The sequence below is a fragment of the Solanum verrucosum genome, unplaced genomic scaffold (genome assembly GCF_900185275.1).
Source record: "Solanum verrucosum unplaced genomic scaffold, falcon-dt-bn FXZP01000040.1, whole genome shotgun sequence".
Classification (NCBI taxonomy): Eukaryota; Viridiplantae; Streptophyta; class Magnoliopsida; order Solanales; family Solanaceae; genus Solanum; species Solanum verrucosum.
In genome coordinates, this window is record NW_026020323.1 from 2,013,424 (window position 1) to 2,035,158 (window position 21,735).

Genomic DNA, 21,735 nt, shown 5'->3' on the forward strand with positions numbered 1-21,735 from the left:
ATAACTCTTTGTATTGATTCTTGCATTGATTCAAATAGATGAGTACATCCCTATTTATATATAATTAAGGAGAATCCTTATTAAAGGAGAATTCTTCTAGATACTAACCTAAAATAAAACTAAATATTTTGCAATTAATGTAAACCCTAGACTTGAAAGGAAATTAAATACTATAAAATATTTTTAGACTAAAAATAAAAAGTAAAAAGATTCTACCAAATTTCAACAATCTTTAAGTAGGAGTCAACACTCGTTAATTTTCTAGTTGTCGTAATAATAACTGAGGCACCAATATGAGTTGTGGTGTAGTAATAGATAAAATTTTGTTGGAAGCATCATCTTCGAATAGACCCTGTAGTGCGCAATCTCAATTTAGTTGTGGTTCTAATGCGGGCTCCGAACACCTAATGAAAAACAAAAAAAAATTAACTGAGGCAAATTTGTTTTTCTTTAATAGGAGGTAAATTACTACTCATTTCTATCAATTTTTTTGGTGTTGAGATCTAGAACATCTATTGTCGATTTTGATCCGTGAATCACCATTAAATCATCAGTAAACCAAATGACATATCAATTAGTCAAATAGGTATTTTGCTATTTTATGTGCACTCCTCTATCTATTTTCAAATTTATCGTTAGGATTTATTATATGAATTTGTTTTGCTCAATGTGGGTAGAGTGTCGTGAATTGGTTGTCACTACAAATATTTCTAGCATATTGTAAATTCAAAAGTCATATTAGTACAATGACATATTAGTGTTTAATTTTATTATTACAGATGTTCTAGAATATAGTACTATTGTAGACATTGAAATTTTATGGGATTCTACAAATTCTGTTCAATTCCTTAAAGAGACATCTCAAATATTATGCAAATTCATGCTATATTTATAAAGAGATCAAATCCAAATCATCTTAATTTGAGAAATATGTCACTAACAGCCCTCGAATTATGAAGATCAAGTTCAAATCATCCTAATTCGAGAAATACACCACTAACGACCCTCGAATTATGAAAATAAAGTTCAAATCATCCAAGTTCGAAAAATATGAAGATCAAGTCCAAATCATCCTAATTCTAGAAATACGCTACTAACGCCCTCGAATTATGAAAATTAAGTTCAAATCATCCAAGTTCCGAAAATACACCACTAACGGCCCTCAGATCATGAATAAATCTTATGGGAGAAGAATCAAGGGAAGAATAGAATTGTACTCAATCAATAAAATTATGTCTCTTCATATTTTATTTGTGATTGCAATTTTTTATGTGTCACTTTAAAATTTGTTGCAAAAGGATATCTAAAAGGTATATTAGTATTTTAAAAAATGGTATATTAATGCCTATTTTTCAAGGAAAATGTTGATTTACGACTTGTATATATGTCCGAAAAAAATTATTTCATACGATTTCATTATTTATGATATCAAGAGTAGATATCAATTTTTCATGTCCATTGGAGAATTTACGACTTGCGATTTTTTTATGAGTCTCACCTCACAGCACGCTACAGTAGAGGGAGTGCATATCGATAGATTCATTGGGCATTGAATCATAATGCATCATGATATTGTTGGTATATATATTATTAACCATATGTTTAGATATAATATTTATTATAGAATAAATATTTATTCAGTTTTAATAGATCATATATTCGTTTATGGCGTCCATTTATTTATATAGTAGATGATTTAGTGTATAGAGTTTTAGATTATACACAGAGTATTAAATTATCGGTTCTTATAAGTATAAAAAAAAAATTGCTCACAATCTAGGATGGAAATTGGACATGACATCGGTACGATTGTAGCACAAGATTATATATAATTTATCTTGATTATGGAAATGGTATTATTCCAACTTCTTGTGCTAGTGCATTTTGTATGTATTGAACGGGACTGAGTAGAGATAGTTGTTTTAGACTGACTGACAAAAGCATATTCTCTAAACTGTTGAATGTACTTATATTCTTAATTCTAATATAACTATTATGATATGTATCTATTAATTATCGTTTTGATTTATTAAAAGGTGAGATTCTGAGATAGGTCAATACGTCTGGTAGATTGGATGATAATAATATACATTGGTAAAATAATAAGTTAGTTGATAGAATCCATGTCTCGTTATAGAGATTTATTGATATGTCTTTTTGAGAAGCTTATAAGTTTTCATCGTGTCAAACCTTGCAAGTGGATTTATGAATCCGACACATTAAATAAGTTAAGCAGTGCTCTAAAGGAAATTAATCATTCAATTAAATTCATTAGTAATTTAATTTATTGATTAGTATCTCTAATCTTAACATGGGAAATAACATAAGTGTTTAATGGGGAATTTCGAAATATAAATAGAGGAGTGCAATTACGAATTTCTAGTGGAATGATTTGTAATTTATTATGGTAAGAATAATTCAAATTATTTATTTGGAATTATTTCCATAATAGGAAGCTCAGTAATTAATTATGTGGTCCCTACAGTGCCCATATTTAACTAGAACTCAGAGTCCTATTTTCTAAGGGAGAAGGAGGAAAGTAAAGCGTTAGTTTTGTTAAAAGAAAACAAATGTATATTTTTCTTCTCTTTGTTGGAGTGGGAAGAAATCTCTATAAGTAGGGATTCTCCTAACCTAGAAAAAGATTGAAGGTTTCTATTCATATTTGTCCACCCAAATATTGAGACAGTTCCGATGTGAACTTGGGATCTTTGTAGAAGACCATGTTGTTGTCTATCTTGTGGATTCGCTTGAAGGTCTGTCTAATTCGTTTGAAGGTATCTGTTCACGCTTCGAAAGGTAATTCTTGAATTAAATTTCTGCCAGTTTATGTATTCTAGCATGACTATGTGTTCTAGCATAAACATTATTGGTTATATACTATTCATGTAAGCAGTATAATTTTGGGTATGCTTCCGCTGTGCATATAGTTTTTCTAACAGATACATATTCATACTTTTTTATGCATTTATCATGATATGTTGATATTAATTAATTATTGTTCGGATTTTTTCTTCGTGCAGAGTTAAAATTTAGCATTTTCTTATTCAATATTGAAAATCACCTCTTACACTGAGGAACGTGAAGAGGTGAGCTTCTCCATCATATTATGACTTGTTTTGTAAAGCTAGATGTGAGTTTCTCTAAGAAGATGAGTTTGAGGATCAGTGAAAAGAAAAAATTGGATTAGACATCTCAACTTGTCTAAATCAAGATCTGTACGATGTTGAATGAGTAAAAGAATGAGACACACATATCAATATAATGTGATAATTATACTATAACATGTATGTTATACCACGTATGATTAGCGACTAGTGGGTTGATAGTATAAGTCCCTACTTTTCATTGTGTACGACCCCGAAAAAGTATATTAACTTTTTATTGAAATGCTTTTTGACCTTTAACTGTTTCTTGAAGTTTCAATTAGTGTGACCACTTTAACATGTCACTTATAGTCATGAGTGATTCGAAAATGCAATTAGAAAAGCAGTTGATCCGAAACAGATAAATTCGAATAGAAAGAAAAGACAATTATAATTAATAATTTAACTTGTATTCACCAATCGATCATTGCACTTACCATATAAATATCAAGTGTACTTGTGGATATAAAGAAATTTAAACTCGAGTCTAAAAGATTAGATAAGTAATTAATGAAGTAGTGATGATGTCTTGGTTATTGCAAGTAATAAGATCCTCAAGTTAGTAGTGAATTCTTCATGTATATGTGATTGAATTCCTACGAAGAGCTCTTGTAAAATCTTAAAGGTATATCTCTTAATACTCGCTGACGCACAAATTATTTATATATGTTATATTAGCATGGTACTAGATATTTTACGTCTAGCCCAAAATGAAGTAGAAGATATTGGATATGGAATTTGATTCATGAATCACTCATGTTGATTGACCCTATCTGACCAATGATGAAGTTGAAAGAGCTGGTTACTTGAAAATAATAAATATCATCCTAAGTTTTTTCAGTTTTCTGGGAAACTAACTCCCTCCCACATATATAACTTCTCATGTTTTTAATTCTCTTTTCTATTAAAAGAGCAGAAGATCTTTTCTTCTAAAGTAAGTTTATGACATAACAAAGTTTATCTTCTCTTTTCTCACAAAAGAAAAGTACACAAGAGTTTTATTTAATTATATACAGAAAAATAAAAAGTTTACCAAAGGAATAATCTATTTTCTATTTACAGAAAAAATAGCCCAAAAGGGTCATAGTCTCAATAGAGCTCGGCCCAAGGCCATTAGTATTTTTCTGGGTAACTAACACAAATCCTACTAGTTTAGGAGCTAATAACCTTCTTTCCTACGAGTTTGTAATATTAGCAAGCCTACCATAATTCGCACTTCGGATACACGTATCTAACGCGTTCAGATACGTGTATCTCAAATACATGCTAATCAGATAACATATAATTAATTGTATCTAAATAAGGAATGTAATTGATACATGTATCTCGAATACATGCTAATTAATCAGATACATATAATTAAATGTATTTGAATGAGAAATGTAACTTAAAGACATAAATTAAGGAGGAAATCACGCGTATAACATCTTTGGAGTATCTACAGGTCTTAAAAAAATATTTAAAAGTTTGAATTTTTGTGTATCTGATTTGTTCATTATATGTATCTAAACTATTCTTTTATGTGTCTGATGTTTCTACTATGTATCTGATATATAATTAATGATTAGATGTATTTGATCTGTTCATATGTCTAATTTCAGCGGCTATGAAATGACTCTCTTCTTCGACTTCCTCGATGCTGGAAAGCCTTAGATTTCTCCTGTATGGGAGCTGTTTAGACGGGGTAGCGTCAATGGGTATGTTGAGCTCATAGTTGGTAATGAAATCAACTATTTTATGTTAATTTTAATGAGTGATCGATCTCAATGTATTTTACTTCAAACCTGGTATTAAAAATCCTAGTTTTAAAGGATGTGCTTATTTGATTGTATCTTTAAAAATATATGGTATAAAATATTAAAAGTGGTAATATATATAAAATTGTTTAAAAGTAGGGATAAAATTGATATATATGACAGTGATGTATGTCTAGTTAGGTAGTTTCTCCTATTATTTTTTTAAAAAAAAAATATTTTGTTTGTTTTTTTCGGTGTTTTTTTTTTTTTTAAATTAAAAAAAATATTTTTCATGTATCAATATTTTATTAATGGTGTAAAAACAAGTATATATGATGTACAAATAGTTATGTAGTGTATATGTAATGTATTTATATTTTACAAATAGTTATGTAGTGTATATGTAATGTATCAGTATTGTATAAATGTGAATCAATATTGTATAAATAATGTATAAACATGTATATGATGTACAAATAGTTATGTTGTATATATGTAATTTATCAATACTATATAAATAGATATGTAATGTATTGACATTATATAAATAACGTATATTGGTGTATCAATATTATATAAGCAATTATGTAATATATCGAATTCAGTATTTATTTGCCCATCATGCATTCCCAACTTAAAAAATAGAAAAATAAACAAAAATAATAAAACAACATAAATATTCATTTTTCCCACAAAAAGAGCGAAACAATTAGAAAAAGAAAACGTTTTTTAAAATAGTAATAATAATAATAATAATAATAACACAGCAAAAATACCATAATTCTTTTTTGAAAAAGAAAATGACCAAACTAACGTGACCGTCAAATATGGCAATTTCCCACTCTTTTTTTTTTTTGGAAATTAAACTGCCGAGTGGTAATATTTGGTTAAAAGCAATGGCCAATTGGCCATTTTAAACAAAAAAAAAAACTAGACTATTTCTTGTGTAAACAATTTTCTCAATGAACATTTTACATAATTTTTCAAAAAAAATAAAAAAACATTCTTATAATTCGTGTGATTCTTCATGACATTATCAATAAAAGTACTAAAGATTAACCAAACAACATTAACATCAAAGATAAATTAAGAACTTGTAGTAATTATATAAATAAGAATAGCCATTTTTTTAATTATAATATATATATATATATATATATATATATATATATATATTTAATAATAAAGTAATCAGTACATGTGACTATCATTGATTAGTCATAATAGTGTCTGGGAATTTTAGAGAGTATCCAACAGTAACTTCATCCCGTGATTGTACGAAATCCTAGAGATAGAATCATGCATGCACTTGTTTAATTAATTACTAGTAATATTTTATACTCTAGATAATGCAAAATATTGCAAGTTGAGAAATAAAATATCAACAACTTCTTGGCTTTTTCTATCAGAAAAAATCAGATGAATCTGTCTCCGTGACTCTACACCTTTTGTTCGTGTAATTTACCATAAATATAAATATATAATAAATTATAGTTGAAAATAAAATAATAAAAATGAATAAGTAATTTTTTAGGCCGAGGCACGGATATCTTGCTCTCTTTTAGGAGATTCAAGCTCACTACGACATAATCTACATTGATCCAGCAGTATCACTCTTGACTTATTCCCTTCAGGATACAACAGTTCAACAACGTCGTACAACTCAAGCAACTACGAATTAGTTGAAGAGTTCAAAGCTCCACAAAAAGAACACCTTCTTCAACATATAATTACTCTCTTTTAAATAGTGAATATAGTTGAAAACTTAGAATATTTTCTTTGTTTCAACTCTCTCTTTCAGTTCACTAACTCAATATACACAATATAATACTACTCATCTTTTACCTTTATATTTTCTTTCATCTCTTATTCTCTACAACCCAAAGGAAGATCATCACTATTTATAGGAGAGGAAACCTTCCTTGTAATGAATAAGAAGATAATGGGATAGTTAATAGGAATGACCTATAGGTTACAAGAATAAAGAGGTAGAATTATAATGAGTAAAATAAAGAGTTGGTGGTTACATAAGTTACTAACAACTAATGACCACTTTCTTCCACAGTTGATGAGAGTAAAGAGACACAAATGTAATGTTCAACAATGGACATAACATGATACATTATGTGACATATGATATATTTTTATTAATATTAAAATGTCACACTAACACCTTTATTTTCAAGAAAAAGTTTAATTGGATGATGAGTCATAATTTGAACTATTATTTAATTTTAAAATAACTAAGATTTTTAAGGTTGCTTGGATAGTCTACGAAAATGAATGTTGAATCCTTCTAAAGTCATCTATTTTGGAGGAGCACAATATATAGGTCAAGATCAATAAAAAATTACTTTACGCCTAATCAATAGATTTACTATATATTGAGTTACCAACGATATGAATGACTCAAATTTCGAGTTATTTCAAGAAAGAAAACAGTGATTTGACCCTTACATAAAAAAAGAATTTAAAAAAATAGAGTTTACTTCTTACTTATCTATTTTAAGCAAATGAGAGATTTTATTATTTAATATTATCTTTATCGTTAACTAATTATATAAAGTGATAGTAAATAAATTTAGATTTTTAAAATATAAATTAATAAAAATAATTTAATAAAACAACTCTAATGAAATAAGATAATTACCATCATGTGTGATGCAGTTATTGAGCTTTGGATATGGAGAAAATCATATATATTAGGAGTGTCACTCTTAAAATAGACAGTCAATATATGATCCAAATTTCATCGATACTCCAATACAAACACCAAACATCTAATGGAAATAAATTTAAAGAAAGGTAACTAGTCCGGTAAAACAAAATGTAGGGAGTACATATTTGAGAAAGCCTTGCTATGACCAATGAAAACAGTAGCTTCTTACAATTAATTGCCAGCAATCACAATAATTTTAATTTTAAAGAATCTATCTATTATCTGCACGGCACGATTTTACTTGTCACATTTTTTATTTATAAAAGTGTTTTAACTAATTTGTTATTTATTACTCTATCTTTAATAATTTAAGATATCAATCATTGCTCAATAAATATTCTCTCTTTAACTCTATTTAATAAATAGAAAAAATGTTTAATTTAAGTAATCACAATATTGGAGTATGAGTATGTGTTCTTCACTTAGATTTTTCATGCTAAATACGACAAAATGAAAGTATGTACTCAATTATATTTTAATTTTTTTAAAATAACAATTATTTTAGACCATTCATTTTAATAAGTACAATAAATAAAATGATCCAGAATGAGTAATTTCCCGAGTAAAAAAGGAAAGCTATATTTGCCCAACGTTTCCCTAAAAAACGAATTAGTACCTTCAAAAGGGGGAAAAAACACAGGTAAAAGCCAAGAAAACTTTAAAAGTTGTCTGAAAACCCAGCTCCGTGCAATGTGATCTTTTAATTAGGATAAATCACGTAATTAGATATACTCTACTATCATTATAATATATAATGTTATTGTTTATATTTTTAAAATATTACATATTTTATCATTAATTAAGAGTTGTTTATTATATAATGAGAAAGATACATATAGATACATGTATTTGCTACCAAATACGCTAAAATAGGGAGAGAAACAACCCAGATGGGGAGACGAGCGAGATAGTCACGTATCATAGATATATGCGAATCACACTAGATACACACAAGATATATATATGTATGTATGTATTTGGTATGATTCGCATGTACTTGGGATACCAGTTGCATAAGAGAGTGGCGAGTGAGATGGAAGGAGGCGAAGAAGGCGACGAGATTTGTTATGTATCCAAGATGCCTACGAATTCACTTGGATACAGTGTGTCTAGAACAAATTACACCTAATTTTGACTTTATGTATCTGGATGCACCAAAATCTGATAAAATTTATCATATTACAAACTGAAGTATATCTAAGTAATAAATTCCTAAACTAGTGAAATTTACTAAGTTTCACTTTAATTTAATTAATACCATTATGTAACCTAAGCAAATTACTCCTTCGAATCAAAATATATTAGTGGTTTTAATTAGGGTTGTTCATAGTTATGATTAAAAATTCAAATCGAACCGCAATTCAAACCAAATCGGTTAAAAATTTGATATTTGGTTTGGTTTGATTAGGTTTGATTTTAAATTTTGAAAACCGATACTATTTGGTTTGGTTTTGATTTTACTAAAAGACAACAGCAAAAATAACCAAACCGAACCGATAAATTACATATATAAATTTTATAATTATATATATATTATTCATAATAAAATATAAATATTTTGTTAAATTTTAGTTAACTTAAATCTTTAACTTTATCATTTTCACAAGTCCAACACTTTAGCCCAACTATAACAATCCTAAGTCCAAGTTCATCAAAATCTATTTTAGTCTTCACCTACCCTACTTCACATAAAATAGTCACACTTTCTCTTGATTGAATCACTTTGTTCATGTAATGATAACTTTAGTATTGCTTAATTGAACCGACAATAGTTTTTTTGTGGATTGTTCATGCACTAGGTGTTTGTGTCTATCGAGATACGCACGTCCTCAAAAAAATTATTTATTTCAAATTGAATAAATCAAAAAAACTGAACCAAACCGACGATTATTTTTTTCATTTAGTTTGGTTTTAGAAATTTAAAAAAACCGACTTTTGATTTTGATTTTGATTTTAATCAATAACCGATCCAAAACAAATCACGAACACCCCTAGTTTTAATATACCAAAATTCATTTTAAAATATTTAATGTTCCAAAATAAGTCATTTTGTTACTTCTATTCCAAACTTATTGTTCCAATTAACAGAGTACGTATTAATTAAAACAGTTAAATAGAGGATAGAAAGTTATTTAGATATCTTATTCAGAAATAGTAAATAGGGAAAAGGGTCTGATATACTCCTCAACTTTGTTATTTGGAGTTGATATGCCCCTCGTTATGAAAGTGGCTCATATATACTTTTACCGTTATACAAACGGCTCACATATATCCCTACCGTTACAAAATGAGCTCACATATACCCTTTATTTAACGGGAGTGAAAAAATTAGTTTTAAATTTATATATTTAACCTTTCATTTTTTTAAAAATCATTTAGGGGTATATATGTTCCTTCTAGCAAAGTTCAAGGTATATTTTAATCTTTTCCATATATAAATTATTTTTTGACTTCTTTGATTATCATTATTTGAGTTTCTTATTCTTATTTTATTTTTTTCTTTTATTCCTTATTGTAAGAAAAAAATTTAAAACAATTTTTTTGTGGCTATATTATAATTTAAAACTATTTTTCGGCTATATTGTAATTTAGTTTTTGTATTTGGAAAAAAAAAATTGGGTCATCTATAATAAATTTTACAAGAATTTTAGTGAAACATAAATAAATTTGACCATCAAAATAATAAATCTAAATTAGTCATTGAAAAAAAAAAGTCAAAACAATATATGTTTGAGTAGGATTAAGTATTCCCATATGGGATTATACTTTGTTTTAAAAAATTATTAAAAAATTAAACTAAAATTAATTTTTTCACTTCCGTTAGAGAAAAGGGTATATGTGAGCCATTTGTATAACAGTGGGATATATATGAGCCATTTTTATAATGAGGGGTATATCAGCTCTAATGACAAAGTGAATGGGTATATCAGACCCTTTTCCCTAGTAAATATAATAGATATAATAAAGTTTTATAGCTATAATTTTGATAATTTGCGCTTCATAGTTATAGTTATAGTTATGTTTGCTATGGAACTGTGATTTGTATATTGTATTTCTGCTCGTTGATATATTTGTGAATATACAAATAGAGTAAGTATATACAAATTTTGTATTTATACATTTAGGAATTTTTAGAACTCTGTTTGTATATTTCGCTTGTCAATATACAAACAAGATAATTTATAATATTTTTTTCATAAATCGTAAACAAATAACTAGGGTAAGCATATACAAAATTCTAGATTTATACAATCAGGACCGAATTATATGAATTATGAATTTATACAAATCAAGCGAATAGCAAGAATTGGGTAAATTGTAGCCGCAAATTATAATTTTCTTAAACTGTAGCTATAGTACCTTTTTTTTTTTACCCTCCCTAGGAGCTCCCACCCCTTTTGCTCCCTTGGTGATTCAAACTCGCAACCTTCGGGTTGGAAGTGAGGGGTGCTTACCATCCGAGCAACTCCCTCTTACGCTAATATACGCTAAATGCTTGTTATTCTACATAGTTATCCCAATGTTATATATGCATAGTGACATTGACGTTTAAATCTCATCTAGTTGTTATCAATAAAAGTACACAAAAAAATAGTTTAATAATTTTTTATTCCAAGAAAAAAGAATATATTTGTTAACCAATAAAAACAAATATAAAGAGTATGAATGATAAATAACAAATATCAGTAGTCTTTCCTCGTGAAGCTGCAACCATAACTAATAATGAAAATATTTTTGTCATGACATTAATTATTATTACCATAATTACTTTAATATTTTATTTTTATACATGATATATTTTTTATAAAATATTATTACACAATAATTGAGTATGACTATTATAGAAGAGTAATTTGACCAAAAAAATCACCACGCGCTATGATAAATGTCATTGTTATTATAGGTACAATATTATTACGTAAAAGTAAAATACAACATGAAAATTGATTCTGAAAAAAAATCAGATTTTAGTGAAATATTGTTCAAGAGAGAAGTATTAAAAACACCTCTAAACTTGGCACAATTAATTATTAATTTCATCTCCAAACTATTGACAGCCTTAAAAATACTCTCTGCTTGACTAACTAAACTTAGATACACCTTCGACCTGCCACATGACACAACAAATGGTCTCAAACTTTTATGGGAGCATAAAACTCTTAATAAACAGCCAAGAGAAGTGTTGATAACACCCCTAAACTTGGCGAGAATTTACAGGTATATTTCACTCATGTTGCAAGATTAGAGGTGAGATTCTTAAAATTCAAATTCATAAAATCTAATTAATATCAGAATAATCTCATCCATTGAAAGAGCAAATCTGCTCTCGAGCTTTCCCTCTCGGCTTCGTTAACTAGACTTGAGAACAGCGCCCATCACATTCTCGGGGTGATGGTAGTGATAATTACATTGATTGGAGCCACATGGACCACTACTTTTTAAAAAGGATGAAGCCTTGGAATGTAGTGATGTTGAGTCTCAATAGCTCAATCACGGACTCAACAGCAAAGTAAGTGCCAAAAATCTGTCCTCTTTTTCCCTTCTCCAATTCACATACTGTCACTTGGACAAATAATGTGAAAATTTTGGCCAAAAAGTTAGGTTTGGAGCCGTACGGGAATTTGATACACAAATTATAATTAATATTTCAAGTATATCCAAGTTGTCGTACTCTCCATTTTAATTTATTTCTCTTGCTAAATTCTTAAATCCGATTAAAAAAAAATTGACAACTCTTTTAATATGACCTCACATAGCAACGTTTAAGACTACAAGCATAAATAATATTTTGATATGCTTATCTTTAATGTAAGATTATAGATTCAGAAATCTTTTTTATTTTCTTAAATTTTAGGTAAAATCAAAACTAGACAAACAAATTAAAACGGAAAAGGTATATTAGTGGGCCTATGTATCTCTGTATACATATGCCTCTCAAGAGCTACCTGATAAGTCTATATATCTTTGCTGATAGTGATTTAACAATTTATGTATGTACGTACTAAGACATGTTAAATAAGTACCTAGAGAAGATTTTTGGAAAGGTGAAAACAACAATAAAGAAAAGTCATTTAAACACTTTCCAACAAACACTTGGTAATCGATTTTAATTACCCACTTAGACAATTATTTGTACGTAAATGTTTAAGAAGAAAAAAGATAAAAAGGGAAAAGTATATATCTTGACACTTGTTGGTAGTATCTTCTGTATAAGAATGCCCGTGTTAGAGCTAGTGGCATAGTTGAATATTTATATGTGTTTTGATAATGGTAAACGTTGTTGTCATTTGATCAGAAGGTCAGATATCTGACCCTTCCTTAAATTCCTGTGTATAACACTTTTTTTTGTGTGCGTGTGTTCAATAATATTTACGTTTTCTATCAGAAATTTCTCATAACTCAAACTCAAAATCTTTAAATTAGGGTAGGGAGAGATTTCATTGAACCCCACTTGATGGATTCCTAAACATTCTCTATCAATTAATACAAAATCTTTAATTTTACATATTACATACCTAACCCAAGCATCTTGTCGGTAAAAATCATTAGAAAAGAATAGCAAATAGGAAAATTAATAGACATTTTTTGGTTAGTATCTTTCTCTATAAGAATGGGTGTGTTAGAGAGCTAGTGCCATAGTGTACCATTCTATTGGTAGCATTTGGCAAAACTTTCCCTCTCTCCTTACCAATGGAGAAGTTTAATGTTGCTAGAGTCTTATTGTTGCTTCTTCAACTTGGAACTTTGTTCATTGCCCATGCATGTCCTTATTGTCCATATCCTCCTTCCACCCCAAAACACCCAAAATTGCCTCCTAAGGTAAAACCACCTTCTACACAACCTCCACATGTAAAGCCACCTTCTACCCCTAAACACCCTAAAGATCCTCCACATGTGAAACCACCTTCTACTCCTAAACACCCTAAAGATCCTCCACATGTGAAACCACCTTCTACCCCTAAACACCCTAAACAACCACCATATGTGAAACCACCTACTACCCCTAAACACCCTAAATACCCTCCACATGTTAAACCACCTTCTACCCATAAACACCCCCCACAAAAACCATGCCCTCCTCCATCTCATCATGGCCCTAAGCCACCAATTGTAAAACCTCCACATGTACCAAGACCTCCTATAGTGCATCCTCCTCCCATTGTCTCTCCACCTTCCACCCCTAAACCACCAACAACACCACCATTCACTCCAAAACCACCATCACCAACACCACCTATTATTTCACCCCCTATTGTTTATCCACCAATCACTCCAACACCACCTATTGTCCATCCACCAGTCACTCCAAAACCACCATCACCAACACCCCCTATTATTTCACCCCCTATTGTTTATCCACCAATCACTCCAACACCACCTATTGTCCATCCACCAATCACTCCAAAACCACCATCACCAACACCACCTATTGTTTCACCCCCTATTGTCTATCCACCAATCACACCAACACCACCTATTGTGTCACCTCCAATCATTCCAACACCACCTATTGTTTCTCCACCTTTTGTCCCCAATCCTCCGGTGGTAATACCACCACCCTACGTGCCAAGTCCTCCGGTTGTTACTCCACCCATAGTTCCAACACCCCCTACACCATGCCCACCGCCACCACCAGCACAACCAACTTGTCCCATTGATGCTCTCAAGCTAGGTGCTTGTGTGGACGTGTTAGGAGGACTAATCCACATTGGAATCGGTGGAAGTGCTAAGCAAACATGTTGTCCACTTCTAGGAGGACTTGTAGACTTGGATGCAGCCATTTGTCTTTGCACAACCATTAGACTCAAACTCTTAAACATAAACATCATTCTTCCCATTGCTCTACAAGTTCTTATTGATGACTGTGGCAAGTATCCACCCAAAGACTTCAAGTGTCCTTCAACCTAAATCAAGGTTTCCACTTTTTCTCACTTTTAGTTTTTACTCACTCCTACTCAATTTATATGATATAGTTGAAATTTCAAGTATTAGGCCCAATTTTCTTTGATTGGAATTTCTTTAAATCTCTTAGAATATTTTGATTTATAGTACTTTCTACGTAGTGTTCATAAATATATATTTTATTTCAACAAACTTAAAGATTCTATATACGAATTCACAGTCAAAGTTTAAAAGTTTGAACCTCAAATTTTCAACTGTGCCACATAACTTAGAACATAAGAAATATTTTTTTTGATCAAGATTTGGAAATTCGTATACAATAATCTTTTGCAAGTATATAACATTATGTAATATGATGCAGGATATTAAACAGGACATTTGATTGATTCTGCCGCACTGTCATAGTTGAAGGCACATTAAATGTGTGAAAGTGCAATTTCCATTTATCATGGCAATAAATTGAGAAAAAAGGGAGGGATATTAATTAAGCTTTGATTTGACGTGTTTAATTAGCTTTTGATTAATGTACTGAATGTTGTATTTTCATTATTGTTTTAGGGAAATACTAATGGTGTTTAATATAGTGGAGTATTCCTGATTTGATTGTATGAAGTATGTATGAACATGAATGAATGAGGAAAGAATCACGTAATTTATCATGTGTTTCTCTCTCGATTTATATTAGTTATCACATTTCTCTTTCACGCATTCTTTAGAAAATCATTATATAAATTTCTTTTTTTTAAAACTAATTTATCCTCAATTACTTTTTTCAATATGATTTACTTTTAGTTTTAAAAGCAAAATTAAAACATATAAATTAATTTTATAAATTAATAAATAATGAGAATGATCATGAATGTCAATGTTGATAACTAAATACTAATACGAGAGAGTACAAAAAACAAAACAGAGCCATAAAATTGACACCTTAATACTATATCCGTCCATTTTTAATTGTCGGTTTATTTTTTAGACTCAAAAGAAATGTACTTTGACTAAAATTTTATGATGTATTTTTTCATCATATTGATATGCATAAAATTGCAATTTATTAGTACTTTTCGTATAGTTTTTCAATATCTAATTTTTTTATTTAAATATTGCATAATTATAAATAGTAACGTGTCCACGTGGACACATATACATTTAAAATACACTATTAAATAGTGCAGGGGGTAAAAGGTCCTCCATAAAGTTTGGTATCGTAACATCAATTTCAGCCAAAATTGAAGTATTTTTTAAACATTTTTCCCTTAAAAGAATGTTTGTGGGATACACATACTCCATTTTACATTTGGTTTCAGATGGATTATCTGAAGAAGAAGGTATGTGAAAGAAAGAAGAGAGAGAATTAAATGTGGAAGAGGAAAATGAGGAGAGAGTTGGATTGGATTGGATTGATTTGATATGCTGCAAATATGAATTGTTTCAAATGAATAATATATCAAAAGATTTTGAGATATCGAGAAGAGCTCATATTTAAAGTTTGAGACTATTTAGAGGAGATTTGAGTTGGTAAAAAATCAACTCAAGAAGATGAACTACTACAAAATGTATAAGTAGTATATGAATATATACATCTATGATATATATATAATTATACAATATTAATACTTTATATATATAGTCATTTTTTATCGAGATAAGAAACCTTTTTTTCTATACAATTACGTAAGGAGCCCTTACAAAACTCAATCAAAACTATAGTGGGTCTCATCAATCATATACTCCCAAAAATCCAATCTTGGTCTAGAGGCCCTTCACCAAAGTGATTGTTGAATTGCCCCAAGGGCCAAATGTTCTTGTCCACATATGCTATTGAATTTGTTTGGAGTACAAAACTAAAGGGAAATATTCATAAATACAAGCCCTAAAAGATTAATTAACATTATATATACAACTTATTTCATTATTACACTTAGCAGTTAGCACTATAAAATATTATGGGGAAATTATACAAAAATATCTATTTAGTCAAAATTTCTTATTCAAAGAAGGTGAATGTTAGTATTGTTGTATTGGGAAGATTCGCATGGTGAATGTGATTTTCTTTCTCTGTAAACGTGAGAAGTTCAACATACTATTATTTGCTTGATAAATAAAACTCTTGAATATTTAGTGCCATTGAAAAGTTTCGACACTCAATTTTAAAATTTGATATGTCGTAAATGTGTATCATTTAGAGTGAATAATATATTAAAAGAAATGAAACAACGAAAGGAGCTCATATTTGAAATTTGAAATTGTTTGGAAGAGTTTTGTGTTGGTTGGAATTGAAAAATAAATTCAGCTCGTTGTGAAAGATGAAAAACTCCATTGTATAATTTATAAATATTATGTAACAGTGTATATGAATGTATATAGATCTTTGATACATAGTTATATGTCATATATACACAATATACACTATTTATCTAATATCGGTGCATTACATATACATGTGACTATTTTAGTTGAAAATTACAAAATTTCTCCAATTCTTATACAATCTTACCAAATGAGCAAACCATAGTTCATAAAAAAAGATATCAGAATATCCTTAGGTATCGTATTGATAAATCACATATATCCATATTTTTATATAAATAAATGTTTGTGATTACTAAATAGTAGTAACTAATTATTCTTTGATATAATCACTTTCACACGGTACAAACAATCTTTACACACCGAGTATGAGCCTTTTTTTGTAAAATTTAAAATGGTAAATCCTTTTTCTTTTTTTACAAAACATAAACTTATGAATCAAGTTTTATGTTTAAAATAATTTGAAATCATGATTTCAAATTGTATATAATCTAAACGTTAATTTAAAATAATAACTTCAAATTTATGATGAAATTGCATATTCAAATGCATGCTAAAGACTATCAAATAGGTAAATTCAGAGAGGTAACTAAGACGATTGATAGTTTAGGGAGTAGTTGGAAAAAAAATCAAGTTTAGTATAATAGGTATTACTTCTTTCTTCTTTTCTATTTCTACGTTTGTGAACTTCCAATTATTAGGTTTTGTATTTTCAAGTTAATTTTTACTAGATTATTTGTTGGGTTCATGTTAAGATATATGCGTCTACTACGAGTCAATGGACCAGGTTCCTTGACACAGTAAGAACAGTAATGTAAGCACAAGCAGTAGTACGCGTCCACTATACGTCAACGGACCAGGTCCCTTGACTCAGCAAGAACAGTAACTGAAATAAATGCAGAAAGTAAATGGCTGAAAGTAAAATTTGCACAAGGATTTTACGTGGAAACCCCCTTGCTCAAAGGCGGTGAAAACCACGACCTGTCCTCACAGGATTTCAACCCAAACTCCATTTCAACAATTCAAATTACAAACTCTTGCAACCTAGGAATTTAACACTAAATCCCTTCCCCCTAAATGTAGCACATCTACTACAAAGAAAGCAACTAAGCAATAACATTATTGCCCACTAAGCTACCTACCTCTTAGATAACTTAGACTTCAACTAAGCAACACACAGGTTGCCCACTAAACCACCACCCTCTGGACGATTTAGACTTTGACTAAGCAACAACAATGTTGCCCACTAAACCACCTAACTCTTAGATGATTTAGAATTCAACTAAGCAACAACAATGTTGCCCACTAAACTACTCAACCTGGCTGATTTAGACTTTTGTATGAACTGAACAAAGATCTAATTCCTTTATAGCTTAGGAATAGATTTACAATTTAAGCACATAAGAACAAAGACGTTTCAGCACTTCATCAGGTCCTTTTGTTGAGCATGAGCAATGTTCTTCCTTGAAGATGACTTTTTTTTTTTAGCTTATGAATTTTCAGAAATTCACAACTTTGTTTGCCAAAACTTAGGTTTGTGTTTGGAGAAGAGACTATTATCAAAGTGGACACAAACCCTTGGGACAAGGTCATTAGCTGAAAGTTTGATGTCATGAAAGGTTGTGCACCAACCACATCAGAGTTGGCAACCTTTTGACAACTGTATTTTCGTCCTTTTTTCGTTTGTAGATATTTCGGGACCAGGTCCCTTATTGTGTTCTTTGATGCTTGAGTTCATGAAAAAGACTTTCTAGCTTTCTCTCTTCTTGAATGAATAATGTTGTTTATTTATCGTTGTGTATATATATCAGTTACCAACAAGGGTTTTGACCACTTAAACAAACAACTTCGTCCGCCCTTCCAATTGGTGAAGTACGTTGCACATCTCACCAACCAACCTGACAAGACAACTGTAAAACTAACTTTATAGCTTTGCACCACTTTGAATCTGGACGAAAGTACTCTGCCAAGGACCAGGTCCCTATATTTGTGAGGATCATCAAAACACTAGAATATAACATTTTACCCCTTTTTGATGAAGACACACAAATATTTCTCATGCTGAGTCTATCCATTCATTTCCCTTTCATCAGTCCCAATACCAGAATACCCTTTCATGGATCTGGTCCCTTGTTAGATCCCTAAGTTTGTTAAATCATCAAAACTTAACATTAGCTCCAAAGTAACATTTTCCCCCTTTTTAATGATAACAGACTTCATTCACCTTCTTCCCCCTTTCACCAGTTCCCCTTATTAGCAAGCCTCTTCAGATAATTGGATTAGTCCCCTTTTTGCATCATTCCCAAAGTTTGTCAAATTTAATCATCAAAACTTCATATCAACAACAAAATAGCATTTTCCTCCTTTTTGATGATGACAAACATTTTCAACTTCTTCTCCCTATCGGCATGATCATATCATCTTCAAGTAGCACTTCTTCCCCCTATTGGCATGACCATGTCATCATAGATCTCATAACATCGTTAATCACCATCATTGATCTCATACCATAACAATCTTCCCCTTTTTGACATCATAAAAAAGAGTTAAAGCAGTAAACCAAGTTGCCAGAAATGTAGTTCAAGCAAATTCATGGCCACTTGGGCAACAACGAGCATGAGTAAAAATGCATAAAGATGAGACAAGTCAGTAGAAATAAGACATTTTTCATTCACAAATAAAAGATCAGCCATCAAAGAATTGCAGACATCATTATGGGAATACCTACTGAGTTTCGATAGAAAAGAGGAATGAGGACTGACATGGGGATTTAGGGAGAGAGGGGATGACTTAGGAGCAAGGGATGGAAAGAATAGAATTAGTAGAACATATTCCTTAGCATAATTTTTTAGAAGCTTCTCTTAAAGTTCAGCATGCTTGGCTGCCAAAAATTTTTTCAACCTGGTCCTTCTAACTGTTCCATAAGAAGCTGAGCCTTCAAACAAACTATTTTAGTGTCCCTGCTAGCAGGAGCAACGGTCATAGCTTCCATATCAAGCCTAAGTTTCTCATGACAGAATATTAGTAAGATTAAACTTACTCAAGGCCTACGAGATGAATAGATCAATAATTGAGGAACCATTTCAATTCTTCATTTCATTTTTTTTTGTTCAGACACCCTCATATTCAGAATACTTTGAGCTCTCAGAATATCACCCTCCTTTTTTTTGTCGGACCTGATCCCTCATCACACTCAAAAATTTCTCCATCCAGAAATTCTTTAGTAGGAATAAAGGGTTTGAACATTTAAAGTGTTTTTGAGAGAGGAGAAAAGAGGGTTTTGAAAGACTCTAATTTTTGGAAAGGGATTTTAATTTTCTGGGGAGATGGAAAAAAAGGTGAAGTATGAAGGAAGTGAAAGGGTGTATTATGTGGAAAAAAAAGTATCATTTTGGTATTCAAAAGATGGGACAACGGTCAAATACCTGAATGACAGACATGTGGCAATTGCAACGGTTCTCATGCATAATTCAAACTGCAATGTTAAAAGTGCTAACATTCAAGAATGGATCGGGTCCCTCTCTGTAGTTTGAATGTGATTGCCTAGATCTGTCTTGACCTCCATTTTCCTTCAGCCCTTTTGCCATGTGTGTATACCTACAAAAGGTATGAGATTGAATTTGCTAAAATATACATAATTGAAAAACAAGGATACTTGCTCCCTTTGCATAGTTATAAGAGAGTTGATTGCTCAGGCAAGATCCGTTCAAGAAGGTTTCAACATTCCCAACTTCAATTTGATTATCTCAGCCAGGTCTTCTAAGAGCTTCTAGATGTTGCTTGATCTACAAGGGTTGAGCACTTCAACCTTCACCTGCTACATACTCTGCCTCAGTTGATGAAAAAGCAACTGAATCTTGCCTTTTAGTTCCCCTTGAGTGAGAGATCAGCCTAGAACATAAGCCAATCATGAGGTACTCTTTCTATCAACTTGATACCCCACATAATCAGCATCATATGTTCCTCCAATCAAAAAGTCTCTTTATGGACAGAATAAAACCAGGTCCATGTTTCCTTCAAGCTTCTTCGGATTCTCTTAGCAGCCCTCAAATGTGATTCTTTTGTACAAGAATGAAGTCTATGAACCAGATTTTATCTAGCATCCATATCATGAAACTTTTTTCAGCAGCATCTCTGAACTGGTACTAGGTACATGTCTTTGATCAGACATCAATTGCCCTGAACGCTGTCTTATCTTCTTCTATGTAGCTAAGTTCCTATGAGAGTATACAATTGGTCCTTGCTTAGGGATTCAGTGAAGATGCCAGCCACTTGATCTTCCATTTCGCAAAACTTCATGATGACATTACCCCTCTTTATCATTGTCTTGACTTCAAGTATGTTAAGCCATTTGAGCAGCTCATTGATGTACTTTTCTGGACAACCGAGGGTACCTTTAAAGGTTTGCTGAATTTGTAGCTCTAAGAAAAAATTTCCATCGTGCTCATTTAGAACTCACTACCTATGAATGCGGCAAACTCTTCACACAATAATTCAAAAGGTTACTCCAAATATGACATTATCGATATACACTTGAATGATCAACAATTCCTTTCCTTGTGAATTCAAAAATAGGGTTTTTGACAATTTTACCTCTTTTGAAGCCATTGTTGAACAGGAACTTGGACAACCTATCAGCTTGTTTGGGAACCGAGTGTCATACTTTGTTTCTTTCAAACTGAGCTTGATCGACTTCTTCATTCCCACCTCCAGAATTCACATTATTAGTTTGAATTGCATCATCTTTGTTCAGCATTGTCTACAGGACCGAGTCCCTCATCAAGTTCATAATTTGCATCAACTTCCTTGAGATTGCTGGATTCATGAAGAGGATGTTCTTCAACAAGCTCATTGTTTAGATCATCTCTCTGAATCTGAAACATCTCTTCCATCTCAGAATCTTCTTTGTTTTTGCAACTTA

The 21,735-nt window shown here is 30.7% G+C and overlaps 1 protein-coding gene across 9 annotated transcripts; it reads left to right on the forward strand.

Moving 5' to 3' along the window:
- Positions 1–13,292: 13,292 nt before the first annotated feature.
- LOC125835468 (36.4 kDa proline-rich protein) lies at positions 13,293–15,169 on the forward strand. 9 transcript variants are annotated; one of them, XM_049514599.1, is made up of 5 exons: positions 13,293–13,506; positions 13,552–13,616; positions 13,668–13,980; positions 14,077–14,516; positions 14,866–15,169. In XM_049514599.1, exons 1-4 carry the CDS (start codon positions 13,293–13,295, stop codon positions 14,508–14,510), a joined length of 1,026 nt encoding a protein of 341 aa, XP_049370556.1. In that variant the 3' UTR covers positions 14,511–14,516; positions 14,866–15,169. The 9 variants fall into 9 exon arrangements, with proteins under 9 accessions (XP_049370556.1, XP_049370551.1, XP_049370552.1 ...); XM_049514594.1 differs by having other exon boundaries at positions 13,293–13,616; XM_049514595.1 differs by having other exon boundaries at positions 13,293–13,616; positions 13,668–13,932; positions 14,029–14,516.
- Positions 15,170–21,735: the final 6,566 nt, after the last annotated feature.

Bases quoted from the DNA above. Each gene is read 5' to 3' on its own strand.
- LOC125835468 (XM_049514593.1), top strand. From the start codon at position 13,293: ATGGAGAAGTTTAATGTTGCTAGAGTCTTATTGTTGCTTCTTCAACTT.